Here is an 18,764-nt window from a genome sequence, read left to right as displayed (position 1 = left end):
GTTGTGCAGCCTGCTAGCATCATAGCTTCATCTGCTGCCCCCGAGTGAAGCCGGGTCTCCATCACGATGGTGATGCAGCTATCCTGCATGGTTTCCTGTGCCTTGATGGTGGTCAGTAGCTCATCAAGCTTGTTGTTAAGTGACCTGGCATTCGAATAGCACCAGAGATGGCGGTTAAAACTCTGGTTGGAGTCCAACTCACCACAACACACTCCAATACAGAGCAACTCCTCTCTACTGTACTTTTTTCTGCTCATGGTAAAAAAAAGGAGCAAAAACACTTAAAAAAAAGAGTCGTCTGACTGCTGCACTACTGCGAGCCATCATTCATCCTCACAGCTAATCAGTGTCTTTAACTGCAGACTATCTCCGTCTTTCTGTTGATTGCTGCTGCTGCTTTATTTAGATAGATAGATAGATAGATAGATAGATAGATAGATAGATAGATAGATAGATAGATAGATAGATAGATAGATAGATTAAACTTTTATTGATCCCACAGCGGGGAAATTTAAAATTACCATTTATTTAAAGTTTAAAATAAATTTAAACTGTTTTGCATGTATTGTAATTTTGACAATAATACTGATGATACCGATAAAACAAAGTTTTTGATTCATGCATTCTTTTTCTTTCCTTTAGCAACAGTAAGTTGTTGAGCCGACTAATGTTGCAGTCTCTTTACATTTCAGTACAGGAAGATTTGTTGACATGGTTGTAAACAGCTGAAGTTTTTTCCATCATAGCAGGAGAAACGTGCATATTTACATATTACTGAACATGCATGTTATTCACCAGAATGGCAGACTCTCTGTGTGAACCTTGTAAGTGTGGATGTCAACAACCTCAGAAATCATCTCAATTTCTTATTTGATATTTTGATAATTGTATGTCAGTGTAAGATCTGGTGACTGTGAAGGCCATATCTTGTCAGTTACATCATCTTTCATACCCATCACACCTTTGATTGATCCCCCATGACCTCCATGTAAGCATCAGGAAGAGATAGGTTGGACAGAGTGAAGGAGGAAGGACAACAGTGTTCTTCAGAGACTGATAGACAGGAGGGAAGTGATGGTAGAAAGAGATAAATCAGCTGTATGACAGAGAGTTCTGGTCAGAGGATGGAGATCCAGGACGGAGCAGAGCTCTGTTTTCCTCAACTCCTCAACACCTCCTGCAGGAAGCCGACACCTCACCAGTTTGAAGCTGTACTTCTGAACATTGTGATGTTGTCCATATCTGTGCTCACTGTTGTTCTCAACCTGCTTGTCATCATCTCAGTCTCCCACTTCAGGTAGAGATTAACTTCACATTTTGGGAAATACAAGTGTCTCGTATCAACAAGGTTTTCTTTGTGTATTTCATGTGTTATGTTGAAATTGTCTGAACTGAACCATAAAATTACAATTTATTTATCAACAGGTGTAGGAAGGTGATAGCTGAAATCCATGAAGCTTAGTTTTGATTGCGAAATGCAACTTGAACAAATTCAATGATCATGTCATTCAGAATCTGAATCTGAATCTGAATGAAGGTAATTGGGAATATTTGTGTTTTTTCTGCAATGACATGTCAGCTCTGAAAAAGACTGACATTGTAGATCAAGCCCTCTGTTGTCATTGAGATAATGATGTTTTACTGAGTTAACACTTTTTTTTCTTTCTCCTTCCAGGCAACTCCACACACCCACTAACATCCTCCTGCTCTCTCTAGCTGTCTCTGACTTTCTTGTGGGCTTCGTGTTGCTGCCAGGAGAAATTTACCGAAAAACCCAGTGCTGGTTTCTTGGGGATGTGATGTGTTCTTTTTATTATTATGTGGTCTACTTTGTTTTCAGTACTTCAGTAGGAAACATGGTGCTTATATCAACTGACCGATATGTTGCTATTTGTCATCCTCTGCATTATCCCACCAGAGTCACTGTGATAAAAGCCAAACTGTGTGTTTGTATGTGTTGGTTCTGTTCTGTTTTCTACAGTAGTGTTGTTTTTAAGGATGCCCTGAATCAACCAGGCATCAATAATTCCTGCATTGGAGAATGTATAGTTGTTGTCAGCTATATTGCTGAACTCGTTGACCTCGTTTTAACTTTTATTGCTCCAATTACGGCCATTATACTTCTATATATGAGAGTGTTTGTGGTGGCTGTGTCTCAGGCTCATGCCATGCGCTCTCACACTGCAGCTGTCACACATCAACAATCAGTGACACTAAGTACAAGGAAATCTGAGTTGAAAGCAGCCAGGACTCTGGGTGTTCTTGTACTTGTGTTTCTAATATGTTTCTGCCCATTTTACTGTGTCATCCTTGCAGGGAGCAGCCCTTATACTGCAAATCTTGTGTTTTTAATGTTTTATTTGAACTCCTGTCTTAACCCTGTGATCTATGCCCTGTTTTATCCCTGGTTTAGAAAGGCTGTGAAACATATAGTGACTCTGCAGATACTGCAGCCTGGTTCCTGTAATGTCAGCATGTTGAAGTAAACTGTGAGAGACTGAAAAAACAGCTGCTATACAAAGTTAATTAATCAGCGAGTTAAACACTTCAGTGGTCTGGAAAACATCCTCAAATGAAAATAAATAAAACAATCTCACCACAGGACAGGAGCTTTCAACATGTTGTGTCATGACAGATAAAAAATTATAATGTGAAATGTGACAGACAAATAGAAAATCAACAGAGAGGCCTGATAAAGACAATTAGAGTCTGTGATTGATGAAAGAAATAAAGAATTTGGAGGTCAATGGGAAAATGAGAGCTTTTATTTAGCTTTGGGATCTTTAATGTCAGAGTGTAATGAGAGCCTGTCATTGTCATGAGAAAATGAGAGCATTTGATTGGTGAGGCTCAATCTGAGCTTGTGATTGACAAAAGAAAATGAGACCTTCTGATTGCACATGAATTTCCCAGGTTTGATGTAGTTTAATAAGAGCCTGTCACCGACTCAAGAAATCTGAATCGTTAATTGGCTTAAGACTCTTAGTAGTCATTTTGAGTGTAATGAGAGCTGTGACTGGTGAGACAAAATAAGAGCTTTTTACCTTCTCGAGGAAATCACATTCTTTGTTTGGCTCAAAATACTGAAAGAATTTGATTGTCTTGAAGCTATTTAAGATCAGATGGGGAGAGGAGGACCTGTGATTTGTGTAAGAAAATGAAAGGTTTTGATTGCAAAGGTTGTTTGTCAAGTTTTACTTGAGGGCCAAAGTGTCAACACTATTGAATTCAATTCAGTTCAATTCAATTTTATTTATGGCCAATTACAGGTCAAAATGTCTCAAGACACTTTACAGAACCCATATGCCTGAACCCCCAGAGCAAGCCCTCAGGTGACAGTGGCAACAAAAAAACTCCCTTTTAATGAGAAGAAACCTTGAACAGATTCTGGCTCTTTTGGTGGGGAGACCCATCTGCAGCTGGCCGGCGGGTTGAGAGGGACAGAAGAGGTAGAGAGGTAGAGAGATGGGGAGATGGAGGGGGAGCGAGAGAGATGGCAGAAGAGGAGGGTGGGGAACAAGGAACATATAACACACAATTGAATACATGCATGATAAGCTAGATGATAGATGCAAAGTACAAGCTAACATTGAAACTGATTCATAAGTTCACTGCCAGCACAGAGGTGCTAATGCATGCTTTTATCTCTTCTCGTTTAGATTACTGTAATGCCCTGCTCTCTGGTCTTCCCAAAAAGAGTATTTTAAATCTCCAGTTATTACAAAACTCAGCCGCACGCGTGCTGACGAGGACCAGAGGGCGGGAACACATTACACCAGTTTTAAAGTCACTGCATTGGCTTCCCGTCTGCTTCAGCATCGATTTTAAAGTCCTTTTATTCATTTTTAAAAGTCTTAACAGTCTTGCGCCTTCTTATTTATCTGATCTCCTTTTAACATATCGACCCTCGTGGATCCTGAGGTCCTCTGGCAGCGGCCTTTTAACTGCCAAAACCAAAACCCACGGCGAGGCGGCATTTAGCCACTATGGTCTCTGCCTGTGGAACACAGAACCTCAGGACTGCAGAGGCTGTCAGTGTTTTTAAAAGAAGGTTAAAGACATCCCCTTTTAATCAGGCTTTCAACTAACCTTTTAAATCCTTCTTGTGCTCCTATCATTCTTTATTTATTATCTTATGTATTTTTACTCTTTTAACCTCTTTGGCTTTTTATTCTATCTGATACTATCTGAACTCCAGTGTTTCCTCAGGGGTCCTCCACACTAGGGGTTGTATCTGCTGGGGGTGCTGTCCATGGGTCCCTTCAGCCCGGCTGGTTGGGGGGCTCCCCACCTCGGTGTGGGGTTCCCCCTGTCTGTTGGGGTTGGGGGGTTCTGGGTGCCAGTGCCCCTGGTGGGCATGGCCTGCGACTCCTCCCAGTGTGGACGGCCCCAGTGGTGGTGTTTTCCACAATCGTCAGTGCCATGCCGCGAGCAGTGCGTGTGCGTGTGTGTACGTGTGGGCATGCAAATGTGTGTGTGTGTGTGTGTGCATGTGCAGTCATGTGCATATATGTATATATGGAGGAAGGGAGGGATGGGTTTCCTTATTTTTAAGGTTTTTAAATGTTGTAAAGCACTTTGTATTGCATTTTAACAGTATAAAAAGTGCTATATAAATAGAGTTTGGTTTGATTTGATGATGTACAGCTCTGGCATTAAATATACTACATATATAGCTGGTAATAAAATTCAAACAGCGTGTAGATGAGCATATCAAATATAGTGAGGGCGATGCAGAGTAGATTGATGGAAATGGGCAGCTGGAAGCAGTGGTCTGGAGGAAGGTCAGCAGCAGCATCCCACAGATGGAGATTAGGCCAGTTGGTGGGAGAACCACCACAGATCTGAAGCATCCAGCTCTGGGACCAGGGACACCAGGAGAAAGGACACAGGGAGAAACAGAGTGAATGCAATGGAATAACAGTATATATAGTAAATACAAAGGTAGTTAGACAAGGGCTCAGTGCATCAAGAGAGGTTCCCCAGCAGCCTAGGCCTATAGCAACATAACTAGAGGCAGAACTAAGGGACATCGAAAGTCAGTTGTGCAAATGAAAACACCAGCTCACCCCGTCAGGGTCCCCCAGTCAGTCCTAACTATAAGCTTTGTCAAAAAGGAAGGTTTTAAGCCTGGTCTTAAAAATAAAGAGGGTGTCCGCCTCCAGAACCTAAACTGGGAGCTGGTTCCACAGGAGAGGCGCCTGATAACTGAAGGCTCTGCCTCCCATTCTACTTTTAGAGATTCTAGGAACAACAAGTAAGCCTGCAGTCTGAGAGCGAAGAGTTCTGCTAGGATAATATGGTACTATCAGGTCTTTAAGATATGATGGAGATTGGTTGTTAAGAGCTTTATATGTCAGATGAAGGATTTTGAATTCTATTCTAGATTTAACAGGGAGCCAATGAAGAGAAACCAATATAGGAGAAATATGATCTCTCTTGCTAACTCCCGTCAGTACTCTGGCTGCAGCATTTTGGATCAGCTGTAGATGTTTCAGAGAGCTATTGGGACAACCTGATAATAAGGAATTACAGTAGTCAAGCCTAGAAGTAACAAATGCATGGACTAGTTTTTCTGCATCACTCTGAGACAGGATGTTCCTGATTTTCACAATATTTCTCAGGTGGAAAAAGGAAGTCCTACAGATTTGTTTTATGTGCGAGTTAAAGGACATGTCCTGGTCAAAGATAACACCGAGGTTCCTCACAGTAGTACTGGAGGCCAATGTTATGCCATCCAGAGTAACTATAATCTTTGAAAGCAATTCTCTAAGATGTTTGGGGCCAAATACAATGACTTCAGTCTTGTCTGAATTTAGTAGTAGGAAATTATAGGTCATCCAGGTCTTTATGTCCTTCAGACAATCTTGCAGTCTGGCTAGCTGATTAGAGTCATTTGGCCTCATAGATAAATACAACTGAGTGTCGTCGGCGTAACAATGGAAATTAATACAGTGCTTCCTAATAATATTACCTAAAGGAAGCATGTGTAATGTGAACAGTATCGATCCCAAGACGGAGCCCTGAGGAACTCCATGATTAACCTTACTATGCTCAGAAGAGTCATTGTTGACATGCACAAACTGGAACCTGACTGAAAAGTAGGATTTAAACCAGTTCAGGCTGTCCCTTTAATGCCAGTAGAATGTTCTAGTCGCTGTAATAAAAGTTTGTGGTCAATAGTGTCAAATGCCACACTAAATCCAACAGAACAAGTATGACTTTCACCAGAGCTGTTATTGTGCTATGATGCAGTCTGAAGCCTGACTGTAACTCTTCAAAGAAGCTATTCCTTTGTAAATGTTCACATAATTGATTTGCAGTTGTTCTCTCCAGAATTTTAAAAAGAAATGGGAGGTTGGATATCGATCTATAGTTAGCTAAAACATCTAGATCAACAGTACGCTTTTTAAGTAAAGGTTTGATTGCAGCAACCTTAAAAGCCTGTGGTACATAGCCTGTTACTAGAGAGAGATTAATCAGATCTAACATTGAGGAATGAATTAAAGGTAAAGCCTCCTTGAACAGTCTAGTTGGAATAGGATCTAAAAGACATATCGATGATTTGGATGTAGAAACTGTTGAGTGTGGGGTTAGAGATGGTACCCCATCTTGCAACCAGCAGCTGAGGAGACAGAATCCCTGGGCTGGAGGCCAGCGGTGGAGATGGAACCCTTTGAGAGGCCGGGCAGGAGATTGGTGGTGGTGATGGAACTGCTCAGGAGACCAGGCTTGGGGGAGGAGGCAGAACCTCTCTTGTGAGTGGGCTGGAGGCTAGTGTAAGTGACAGAACCCCTCAGGAGGCCGGGTAGGAGGTCAATGGTGGAAATGGAATAGACCTGGAGGCTGGGCAGGAGGCCTTCAAAGGCACAGCCCCTCTGGAGGTCTGCAATTATGGAGCCCCTCTGGAGGCCACACTGCAGACCGGCAGTTATGGAGCCAATCTGGAGGCTCCTCTGGAGCATGGAAAGCATCTGCAGGCAACAAATCTGGAGCAGAAGAAGCATCTGCACCAATGTTTTTGCCAGGGTAACTGTCAGCTGACTTTGGAGCAGTGTCTTTACCAGGGAAGCATTGGCTGATTCGGGCAGAACCCTGGATTTGATGCTGGTGGAGGCTGGACTAGGTGAGATGATGTCCACCTTTTCAGAGGTGGAAACAGAAAAGATGGCAACGACCCTCTTGAAGGCAGCAAGGATGCAGGACCGGTTGACTGGAATCTCCACTGCCCTCAATGGTAGGGGAGCAGTGATGTCTGGGTGCTGGGCAGGAGATCGGGAAGGTGATTGAACATGAGGCCTGGCAGGTGGCAGGGCAGGTAGCTGGCAGTGGAGATGAGGGGATCCCTTGGGAGGCTGGGTGCAAGACTGACAGTGGCAGAAAAGATGGATCCCCCAGGAGACCAAGATATTTAAAATGTGCTAGAGGTTTGAGGACTTTCCCATTAACTAAAATGTCAGTTATCACAGACTTATTGTTACTTGTAAAAAAACAAACAAAAAAAAGCAAACTACTTTCCTTATATCGTCATTTTGATAATGATACTGATGATTCTGATAAACAGTTTTTAATTTATGCATTTTAGATCTTTTTGTCATATCTTGTCTCCAATGAATTGCCACCTATTGCTACCAATTGCCAATACCCCTGGTAGGGTCTCCCAAGGCAAATTGGTCCTGGGCGAGGGACCAGACAAAGAACAATTGAGAAAACCTTGATGACAGCAAAAAAAAAGGGGGAAATCTGCCACCTCGTCCGGATAAGGGAAACTGGGGCCTCTTCCTGTGGAGCCAGGTCTGGCAAGGATCTTGCCACAGAGCACCTGGTGGCCGAGCCTTGGCGCTGCATGGGGTTTGGTCGGGCACAGCCTGAAAAGTAACATGGGGTCGCCGCCCAGTGGGCCCACCACTCACTGGGCTGGAAATCAGGGTTGGGTGCTATGCTTACCAGGGAGTAGGCAGCAGCGGGCATCTAGGCGCACTGTCTCTGGTGGCATAAAAAAGCTCTGGGGACATGGAACATCATCTCACTGACGGGGAAGGAACCTGAGTTGGTGTGTGAGGTGGAGTGGTACCGACTAGATATAGTTAGGCTCACGTCCATGGACAACAATGGTTCCGGAACCAAAACCCTGGAGAAAGATTGGACTCTCTCCTGTTTTGGAGTTGTCCAGGATGAAAAGAGCAAGGCGGGTGTGTGGATACTCATGAGCCCCTGGGTCGCCTCTGCGTGACACAGAGGTGAAAACTCTGACTGTTGTTTTTCTGACTGTTGTTTTTGCTTATGTACCGAACAGCAGTTCAGACTATTCGACCTTCTTGGAGTCTCTGGGCTGTCCTGGACGGAGTGCCACCTGTGGACACCATAGTTCTCCTGGGGACTTCAATGCTCACATGGGCAATGACAGAGAAACCTGGAGGGGGGTGACTGGGAGGAACTGCCTGCCTGATCTGAACCCGAGTGGTGTTTTGTTATTGGACTTCTGTGCTAGCCATAGACTAGCCATAACAAACACCATGTTCGAGCATAAGGTTGCTCATAAGTGTACCTGGTACCAGAGCACCTTAGGCCAAAGGTCAATGATCAACTTCAAAATAAACCTGTTTCATCTGATGCCTCCGTGACCTGGCCCTGCATAAGCAGATGAAAATGGATGGTTGGATGGATGGGTGGATTTTTTTTCTTTTTCTTTTCTACAGTAGTGTTACACCCTCTGCCTTGGCCCTAGATAGTGGCAGTTCTTCCTTCCCTCCTTCCTTTCCTCTAGCTCTCTCTCAGGTGGGCATGTGTGTGCAGAGCTGGCAGGTAGGTTCTGTCAATTCAATCATCAAGGAATTGGTGCGTGAGCATGTGGGAGTGATAAAAGCAACTACCTCTTCTCCCATATAAGCAAACTCTGCACACCATTGCATGCCGGACCATTGAACAGCCATAGTTAGTATTGATTCTCTGTTCAGTCTAGCTCCTCAGCTTTTGTTGTGTACTCACTACATCTCCTTGCTTTCCAGTCTGGACTCCTTCCTGCTCGTGCCTCACCTGGAACCTGCCAAATCACCTGCCTCTGCCGAAATTCTGGAATTGTCTGCTCCATTCCTCCCTTCGTCTGTCTGGATTCTCCCACTCCATTGGAGACCCTCGGCTACAGCACCTGCCCTCACCATCCAGCCACATGCCACCCGCCACACACCACCATTTCTCTGCCACGAACTCTCGTACCCTCTCTTGGGTCTGCACCAGGTAAGTCCACACTTGATCTCTGAGCCAGACTTAGTTATCCTTAATAGATGGTTCTGGTTAAAATTTAGACAGGCTGTTTTGTTGTTTATCCTGATAGATATATAGTTCTAGTTTCCTGTAATCTTGCTCTCCTTCCTGGGTCATACCTTACATGGGCTAGTATAGTTTTCAGCGTGTTTTGTATAGATTCAGGTAATGGTAACTCCACCTTTTCTACTATTGGGCCACCATGTGGATTTAGTCCTCACACTTCTTCTGTTATTATTTCTCGTACTATTTCCTGTTGTAGTCCTGTTGCCCAACTTTGTAGTCCTGTTTATCAACCCCTTCAGTGTACATGAATTTTGGACTATTTTGCCTACGTCTTGTGTCATGTCTCTGACCCTGCACTTGAGCCTTTGCAACAGATTCGAAACAAGTAGGTTTTTGTGTCGGCTGATGTTGCAATCCCTTGCATTTCAGTTGAGAAGAATTTGTTTACATGAAATGCCATGTTTTTCCATCATAACAGGAGAAACGTGTATATTTACATATTACTGAACATGCATGTTATTCACCAAACAGAGTGACAGACTCTCTGTCTGAACCCTGTATGTGTGGAAGACCTCAAAATTATAGCAATATCTCAATTTGTTATTTAATACTTTGATAACTGTATGTCAGTGTAAGATCTGGTGACTGTGAAGGCCATATCTTGTGAGTTACATCATCTTTCATACCCATCACACCTTTGATTGATCCCCCATGACCTCCATGTAAGCATCAGGAAGAGATAGGTTGGACAGAGTGAAGGAGGAAGGACAACAGTGTTCTTCAGAGACTGATAGAGAGGAGGGAAGTGATGGTAGAAAGAGATAAATCATCTGTATGACAGAGAGTTCTGGTCAGAGGATGGAGATCCAGGACGGAGCAGAGCTCTGTTTTCCTCAACTCCTCAACACCTCCTGCAGGAAGCCGACATCTCACCGTTTTGAAGCTGTACTTCTGAACGTTGTGATGTCGTCCATATCTGTGCTCAGTGTGGTTCTCAACCTGCTCGTCATCATCTCAGTCTCCTGCTTTAGGCACGGATTAACTTCCCATTTTGGGAAATACAAGTGTCTCTTAACAATGTTTTCTTTGTGTATTTGAACTGTAATGTTGAAATTGTCTGAACTGAACTATACATTTTCCATTTAATTACTCACAGAAAAGCTTTTTACGTCATGCTAATACATACATAGAGTTGGAGTTAAAAATAAAATCATAGCTGAAACATGATTTCTGTTTCAGAGTCCACGTATTGTATATGTTGGCTCACGATGACAGTCTTGTGGCTGATTTGGAAATTTGAACAGTTCTAATGATGTGATTGGGAATATTTGTGCATTTTCTGCAATGACATGTCAGCTCTGAAAAAGACTGACATTGTAGGTCAAGCCCTCTGTTGTCATTGAGATATGATGTTTTACTAAGTTAACACTTTTTTTCTTTCTCCTTCCAGGCAACTCCACACACCCACTAACATCCTCCTGCTCTCTCTAGCTGTCTCTGACTTTCTTGTGGGCTTCGTGTTGCTGCCAGGAGAAATTTACTTACAAACCCAATGCTGGTTTCTTGGGGATGTGATGTGTTCACTTTATTATTATTTACTCTTCATTGTTTTCACGACTTCAATAGGAAACATGGTGCTTATATCAACTGACCGATATGTTGCTATTTGTCATCCTCTGCATTATCCCACCAGAGTCACTGTGACAAAAGCCAAACTGTGTGTTTGTATGTGTTGGTTCTGTTCTGTTTTCTACAGTAGTGTTGTTTTTAAGGATGCCCTGAATCAACCAGGCATCAATAACTCCTGCTATGGAGAATGTATACTTGTTATCAGCTATATTGCTGAAGTTGTTGACCTTGTTGTAAACTTTATTGTCCCAGTTGTGGCTATTATACTTCTATATATGAGAGTGTTTGTGGTGGCTGTGTCTCAGGCTCATGCCATGCGCTCTCACACTGCAGCTGTCACACATCAGCATTCAGTGACACAAAGTCACAGGAAATCTGAGTTGAAAGCAGCCAGGACTCTGGGTGTTCTTGTACTTGTGTTTCTAATATGTTTCTGTCCATATTACTGTGTCTCCCTGGCAGGGACCAGCACTTATTCTGTAAATCTTGCATCTATAATGTTTTATTTGAACTCCTGTCTAAACCCTGTGATCTATGCCTTGTTTTATCCCTGGTTTAGAAAGGCTGTGAAACATATAGTGACTCTGCAGATTCTGCTGCCTGGTTCCTGTGAGGTCAGCATGTTGAAGTGAAACTGTGGAGGGATTGAAATGATATCTGCTATACAAAGTTTATTAATCAGCGAGTTAAACACTTCAGGGGTCTGGAAAGAGGAAATGTACGTTGTATGGGAAATGAAACATTTACACAAATTGTACAAAACTTACAAGATAAGAGTTTTATATTGGCTTTAATACTCAGTGTATTAAAGACAATATCAAACTTTCATTTTGTATAGTTGGGTTTTAAAGGTCATCAGATATCAATCATTGCATATCTACTGAACTCAGAGCCCTGCCAGTCTGAATTGTACCTCTCATATGAAAATACAGTGTGTTTCAATGTGAATGTGAGGCTGACAAATCTGTTGAAACTATGAGATGTAATGTTGTCAACATATACTACCTTTAATTAGCAAAATAATCATAAAAAACTTGGTTTATGAAAGGGTCATTACCCTTCCATGGCAACAGTTCAATACATGTGTGAATTATTATTGCAAACAAAGGTCAAGATAATTTACTGAGTGAAATAAATTAACATGGTGCTGACCCTCATCTGTGCCACTGGAAACTGCCACTGGGTGTGTCATTTTAACAAAACCAGTTTTAAAGGATCAGTAGAGATGAAGAAATTCAAAGAACAAACATGCAAGTGGAAGCAATGACACTTGGATTTGAGCTTTCCCATTAAAACAGAGGCAACAGCGTGACTGTAAAAGTTAAACAATTGCCAAGATGAGCATTTAGTTCTGTTTAACATAAGCTTTTCTTCATTTATTCAGATGCTGCATGACTCCATTTCAGTTATGTGGAAGTAAGGAACAACAATTTAACAATTTGCTGTGGTAACATGAGTGCATTAAATCGATGTACTGTTGTGGTTAGACTCTGCTGAGAGACAATATGATAATAATAATAATAATAATAATAATAATAATAATAAGAAGAAGAAGAAGAAGAAGAAGAAGAAGAAGAAGAAGAAGAAGATAAGATAGATAAGTCCTTTATTTCTCCCCACGCCAGGGGAAATTTACATTGTTACAGCAGCTTATGTAGCAATAGACGTAGTGATATGAATAAAATAATAATAAAACAGTAGTAATAATATTTACAATATATACAAGGGTGAGAGATGAGGATGAAATAGTACAGTATTGACACACTGTAAGACAATGTAGTATAAAGTGGCTTAAAAAAATAAAGTTTAAAAGTGTAAAGATGTGCAGTGCAAGAATGTCTGCAAATTTTATGGTTTGGGGTGGTAATGATATAGTCCAGTTTATGTTAACATCAGCCAGTGATGCTGATGTTGTAAAGTCTTATAGCAGATGGGATGAAGGACCTGCGATAGCGCTCTTTCTTGCAGGGTGGATGTCTCAGTCTGCTGCTGAAGGAGCTGCTTAAAGACCCCACAGTGTCATGCAGTGGGTGAGAGGGATTGTCCATGATGGATGTGAGCTTTGACAACATCCTCCTCTCACCCACCTCCTCTATGGAGTCCAGGGAACAGTCCAGGACAGAACCAGCCCTCCTGACCAGTCTGTTTAGTCTCTTTCTGTCCCTTTCAGTGCTCCCTGCTCCCCAGCAGACCACTGCATAGAAAATAGCAGACGCTACCACAGAGTCATAAAATGTCCTGAGCAGAGTCCTGCACACTCCAAAGGACCTCAGTCTCCTCAGCAGGTGGAGACGACTTTGGCCCTTCTTGTACAGGACCTCTGTATTGTGTGTCCAGTCCAGTTTGTTGTTGAGGTGAACACCCAGGTATTTGTATGTGTCCACCATGTCAATGTCCAAACCCTGGATGTTCACCAGTGCAGTCTGGGGTGTCCTCCTCCTGCTGAAGTCCACGATCATCACCCTCACAGTGCTGCTGGGTTTCTCCAGGTGAGTCAGTGATCTGTGCAGCAGGTAGACCACTGCATCATCCACTCCAATGTTCGGTTGGTAGGCGAACTGCAGTGGATCCAGATACTGGCTCACCTGGGGACGGAGGTTCTTGAGGACGATCCTCTCCATGGTCTTCATCAGGTGAGAAGTGAGGGCCACAGGTCTGAAGTGGTTAGGCTCCCTGGGGTTCCTGGTCTTAGAGACAGGAACCAGGCAGGAAGTCTTCCATAACAGAGGAACCCTCTCCAGACTCAGGCTCAGGTTAAAGATGTGCAGCAGCACCTGACAGAGCTGGTCTGCACAGTCTCTAAGGAGTCTGGAGCTGATTCCATCAGGACCTGCAGCTTTCCTGGTCTTCATCTTTTTAAGCTCACTTCTCACCTGATCAGCTGTTATGGAGAGGCAGGGGGAGGGTGGCAGGAGGAGGGGTGATGGTGGTGGTGGGGGGTGAGATGAGGAGGGGTGATGGGGCTGTATGCGGAGTCCGGAGGTGGTAGAAGACGGGGATGGGAGGAGGGGTGCTGTTGGTGGTGTTGGTGGTAGAGAGCTGAGGTGTGAAGAAGGAGCTGGCTGGTCGGTGCTTTGATGAGAGGGGGGAGGAGTGGGAGCAGAGTCGAATCTGTTAAAGAACAGATTCATCTCATTGATCCACTCCTGGCCTCCTGCTGCAGCTCCCCTCTCATGGCCTCTGCTGTAACCAGAGATGGATCTCAGGTTTCTCCAGACCTCCCTTGTGTTATTGTCCTGCAGGTGAGATTCCATCTTGGTCCTGTAGCTGGCCTTGTCCGCCTTGATCTTCTTCTTTATCTCCTTCTGCACCCTCCTCAGCTCCTCTTTGTCCCCAGATCCAAAGACCCTCCTCTTCTCCTTCAGCAGGGCCTTCAGTTCCAGGGACACCCAGGGTTTGCTGTTAGAGAAACACCGTACTTTCCTGGTCGGTACGATGTTCTCTGCACAGAAGTTGATATAGTCCGTAACAGTGTCTGTCAGTGCATCAATGTCCTCCCCGTGTGGACCACACAGCACATCCCAGTCTGTGGTCTCAAAGCAGTCCTGCAGCGCCTCAGTGGCCTCGTCAGACCACTTCTTCACATACCTGGTGGTGGGGGGTTGTTTCTTCACCATAGGTATGTAAATGGGCTGCAGTCTCACCAGGGTGTGATCTGAGCGGCCCAGCGGGGGGAGGAGGGAGGAGCTGTATGCATCCTTGATGTATGCATACACACAGCAATAATAATAATAATAATAATAATAATAATAATAATAATAACACTAATAATAAGAAGCAGAAGAAGAAGAAGAATGACAGGTAGAACATAAAAAAATAAAAATTTGACCAAAATGTACAGAATGGATTGTTAATTATAAGCTGGTTAAAAGGACAACATCACATAAATGGGTTAAAAGAAAAGCTGAAGAGAAAAACGATAGAAATAGATTAAGATCAGGAGGTTAGAAAGAGGGACTACAAGCAGTGAAAATTTTTAAAGGGATAAAAAGGCAGAGTGATAAATGAGAAATAAAAGAGAACTTTACTAGAAGGCCAGTTCATTAAAGTGGGTTTTAAGAAGTGATTGAAAAAAAAGTTACTGATTCGGAGAGCCTGATCTCATAGAGTGGAATCCCAGATGAAATTAGGGGATGAAGACAGGGTCCACAAAAGACAAGAAATAAAACAATATCAACATGGAGAGGAGGTTCTGGCAACATGTTGCATCAGACAGATGAAATTATGATGTGAAACATGACAAACAAAAAAAAAGAATCTCAACAGATGTGGAGGAAGCCAACAACAGAGGCTGAAGGGAATAAAGGCCTGATAAAAACAATTAGGGTCTGTGACTGATGAAAGAAATATGGAGTTTGGAGGTCAAAAGGAAATTAAGAGCCAGTGATTGGTTTTTTGGGTCTGAGGGATCAGAGAGAGTTTAATTAGGGCCTGTGACTGGGATGGGGAATAAAGAGCATTTGATTGTCATGAGAAAATGACAGCATTTGATTGGCAAGGCCAAATCTGAGCCTGTGATTGACAACAGAAAATGAGAGCTTTTGATGCCTTGAGAGTTTTAGAGCTTTGATGTAGTTTAATAAGAGCCTGCGATTGACTAGAGAAAATTTGTTGACTGACTTGAGACCCTTGGTGGTCCCATTGAGTATAATAAGAGCGTGTGATTAGTGAGATAAAATCAGAGCTGTTGACCTACTCGAGAAAATCATATTTTTTGTTTGGTTGAAGACGATGAGAGAATTTGATTATCTTGAAGCATTTGAGACCACATGGGGGTAAGGAGAGCCTGTGACCGGTAAGCCTTTACTTGTACTGAGGTTGTTTGCAATGGTTTGCTTGAGGCCCAAAGCACCAACACTAAAAAGGATGAGAAGACATGAGAGGCTCAGTGAAGAAGGTATTTATTTACATTATGTGAAATCTACAATAAACACGGATCAATTACAGATAAACCAAACCAGCCAGTGGAGTAAGCTAGAAACAGTAAGCAGGCAAGCAAATCAACCTAAAAGCAAACAGAAACATGGAAACAGAACACAGACAACCAAGGAAACAGAACTCACAAGAGGCTAACAGCAGACACTAAATACATGGAGCCAACAGAGGGCCAAGGTCAGAATACACTAATTACCGAGTCTAGGTTGACAAACTGGTAGGGAGTGACTGTCTGAACCAAGGTTTTATGGAGTGGAGTGTAAATTGGTAGCAGCTGAGCTGTAATTGACTGAAGAGCATGAGAGTTGTTGATTGGCTTTAGGCTGTTGGAGGCCAGAGAGGGAAAATTTGAGCTTGTGACTGGCCAGAGACTGCACAGTGGTGTAGTGGTTAGTACATTCGCTTAGCAGCGAGAAGATCCCTGGTTTGCGTCCCGGCTTTCCCAGGATCTTTCTGCATGGAGTTTGCATGTTCTCCCTGTGCATGCGTGGGTTTTCTCTGGATACTCCGGCTTCCTCCCACAGTCCAAAAATAAGCTGAGGTTAATTGATTATTCTAAATTGCCCGTAGGTGTGAATGCGAGTGTGATTGTTTGTATGTGTAGCCCTGCGACAGACTGGCGACCTGTCTAGGGTGTCCCCTGCCTTTGCCCAAGTCAGCTGGGATAGACTCCAGCCCCACAACCCCCCTCACCCCCCACCCTCCTGTGACCCTAGTGAGGATTAAGCGGTGTATAGATGATGGATGATGGATGGATGGATGGACCTGCCAGAGAAAATCCAGATCTGTGATTGGTATGAGGCTCCGACAGGTTAGAGAGGGTCGAATAAGAGCCTCCAATTTGTGAGAAAATTTTAGACTCTTAGAGCCTTCCTCTCTGCAGCAGAGCAGTTGCCATGCCACACACTGATTCAGGAGCAGAGAACACTCTCCACCACACATCTGTAGAAGTAGGTCAGGACTGAGCTCCCAAGACCAGCGTACCTCATCCTCTTTAGGAAGTAGAGGCTGTGGTGGGCCTTCCTGATCAGACAGGAAGTGTTGCAGTTCAACCTGAAGACCACTTCTACAATTGCTCTTCCGATGTGCAGGGGAAAGGGTGGATTTCTGCCCTTTCTGAAATCCTTGATCATCTACATGGTCTTTTTCATGTTGATGTAGAGATTGTATGCTCTGCACCATCCCTCCAGATGCTCCTCCTGTGTTTTATTTGGATGGTTTGGAAGATGGTGGTGGATGCAACGGAACCCCTTAGGAGGCTGGGCTGGAGGCCACCGGAACAGATGGAACCTCTCATTAGGCCGAGCTGGAGGCCGATGGCAGAATAGACGGAACCCCTCAGGAGACTGGCATTGATGGAGATTGAAACTCTTTGGAGGCTGGCGGTGGAGGACATGAAACCACTCAGGAGGCCCGTGACGGAGGAGATGGAGTTCCTCAGGAGGCTGGGCTGGAGGCTGGGAGATGAGGAGGTGGAACCCCTCTGGAGTTCAGCAGAAAAGAAGATGGAACTCCTCATGACGTGGAGAATGAATCTGGGCAGGGGCGGCGTTGGAGATTACAGAATCCCTTGGGTGGCCAGGCTGGAAGTCAGGTAGGAGACTGGTGGTGGAGAGAAAACCCCTCGAGAAGCTGGCAGAAGTGTAGGAGGAACCCCTTAGGAAGACATCAACAGAGGACTTGGAACAACCCATGGGGCCAGCAGCAGGGAAGATGGAACCTCTTGGAAGGCCAGGCAGAAGGTCGGCGATGGAGGAGATGTTACCATTTGAAAGGCTAGGCTGCAGGACGGCGGTGAAGGAGACAGATACCCTGAGGAGACCGGTGACAGGAAACAGGAAATGCCTTTTGAGATCAGGCAGGAGTTTGGCACCTGAGATGGAACCCCTCGTGCAACCGGCAGCTGAGGAGACAGAACTTCTGGGTTGGAGGCCAGTGACGGAGACGGATCCCTTTGAGAGGCCGGGCAGGCAGCCGGCAGCAGAGATGGAACCTCTTGAGATATCGGGCAGGAGGTTGGTGATTAAGATGGAACTACTCAGGAGACCAGGCTGGACGTTGGCGGTGGAGGAGACAGAACCCCTCTTGCGAGCTGGAGGCCAGTGTAAGGGATGGAACCCCTGAGGAGGCCAGGTGGGAGGCAGATGGTGGACACTGAATTCCACTGGAGGCTGGGCAGGAGGCCAACAGTGGCAGCAAAGGTGAGTCATGCCTGGAGGCTAGGCAGGAGGCCTGCAAAGGCAGAGCCCCTCTGGAGGTCAGCAATTATGGAGCCCCTCTGGAGGCCACACTGGAGACCGGCAGTTGTGGAGCCCATCTGGAGGCTCCTCTAGAGCACAAGAAGCATCTGCAGGAATAGACTCTGGAGCAGAAGAAGCATCTGCAGACTCTGCACCAATGTTTTTACCAGGAGAACCATCAGCTGACTTCGGAGCAGTCTCTTTACCAGGGGAGGCATCAGCTGATGGCGTCCGCCCTTTCGGTGGTGGGAACAGATGAGATGGCATCCACCCTCTTGGAGGCAGCCAGGATGCAGGACTGGTTGACTGGAATCTCCACATACCTTGATGGTGGGGAATCAGTGAGGTCTGGCTGTTGGGTAGGAGATCGGGAAGGTGACTGGGCATGAGGCCTGGCAGATGATTGGGCAGGTAGTCAGTGGTGGAGATGACAGGACCACATAAAACTCATATACTTCAATACAAGGACTCAATCACTCAAACCAAATCTGACTACTATTCCAGCCTCATCTGCTCCAGTGAAGGTAACACTAGGTCACTGTTTTCACTCCTAAACAAAATTCTCCATCCACCGGACTCCCTAGCCCCCTACTAGTCATAGATATCCATCTCCATCTAAGTCCCAGCCAGTCACATTTGTCCTCTGAACCTCTACCGCATTGCCAGCCATTCTCCTCTTTCCAACTCCCA

At 44.6% G+C, this 18,764-nt stretch overlaps 2 protein-coding genes across 2 annotated transcripts; both read left to right on the top strand.

Annotated features, from left to right (window-relative positions):
• The first annotated feature begins 1,124 nt into the window (after positions 1-1,124).
• Positions 1,125-2,720, top strand: LOC111564778 (trace amine-associated receptor 13c-like). The gene is made up of 2 exons (XM_023264573.3): positions 1,125-1,297; positions 1,676-2,720. Exons 1-2 carry the CDS (start codon positions 1,125-1,127, stop codon positions 2,484-2,486), a joined length of 984 nt encoding a protein of 327 aa, XP_023120341.2. The 3' UTR covers positions 2,487-2,720.
• A 7,408-nt stretch (positions 2,721-10,128) lies between these two features.
• On the top strand, positions 10,129-12,056 carry LOC111564792 (trace amine-associated receptor 13c-like). The gene is made up of 2 exons (XM_023264588.3): positions 10,129-10,301; positions 10,721-12,056. The coding sequence occupies exons 1-2, from the start codon at positions 10,129-10,131 to the stop codon at positions 11,529-11,531; spliced, it is 984 nt and encodes a 327-aa protein (XP_023120356.2). The 3' UTR covers positions 11,532-12,056.
• Positions 12,057-18,764: the final 6,708 nt, after the last annotated feature.

Source organism: Amphiprion ocellaris, chromosome 11 (assembly GCF_022539595.1).
Source record: "Amphiprion ocellaris isolate individual 3 ecotype Okinawa chromosome 11, ASM2253959v1, whole genome shotgun sequence".
Classification (NCBI taxonomy): Eukaryota; Metazoa; Chordata; class Actinopteri; family Pomacentridae; genus Amphiprion; species Amphiprion ocellaris.
Note: the sequence above shows the minus strand (reverse complement) of the source record. Positions and strands in the feature narration are given on the sequence as shown.

What these genes read in the sequence shown, in the direction of transcription:
- LOC111564778 (XM_023264573.3), top strand. Translation starts at nt 1,125, where the DNA reads ATGGAGATCCAGGACGGAGCAGAGCTCTGTTTTCCTCAACTCCTCAAC. An exon ending in ATCTCAGTCTCCCACTTCAG is followed by an intron (nt 1,298 to 1,675) that starts GTAGAGATTAAC and finishes TTCTCCTTCCAG; the next exon opens with GCAACTCCACACACCCACTA.
- LOC111564792 (XM_023264588.3), top strand. Translation starts at nt 10,129, where the DNA reads ATGGAGATCCAGGACGGAGCAGAGCTCTGTTTTCCTCAACTCCTCAAC. An exon ending in ATCTCAGTCTCCTGCTTTAG is followed by an intron (nt 10,302 to 10,720) that starts GCACGGATTAAC and finishes TTCTCCTTCCAG; the next exon opens with GCAACTCCACACACCCACTA.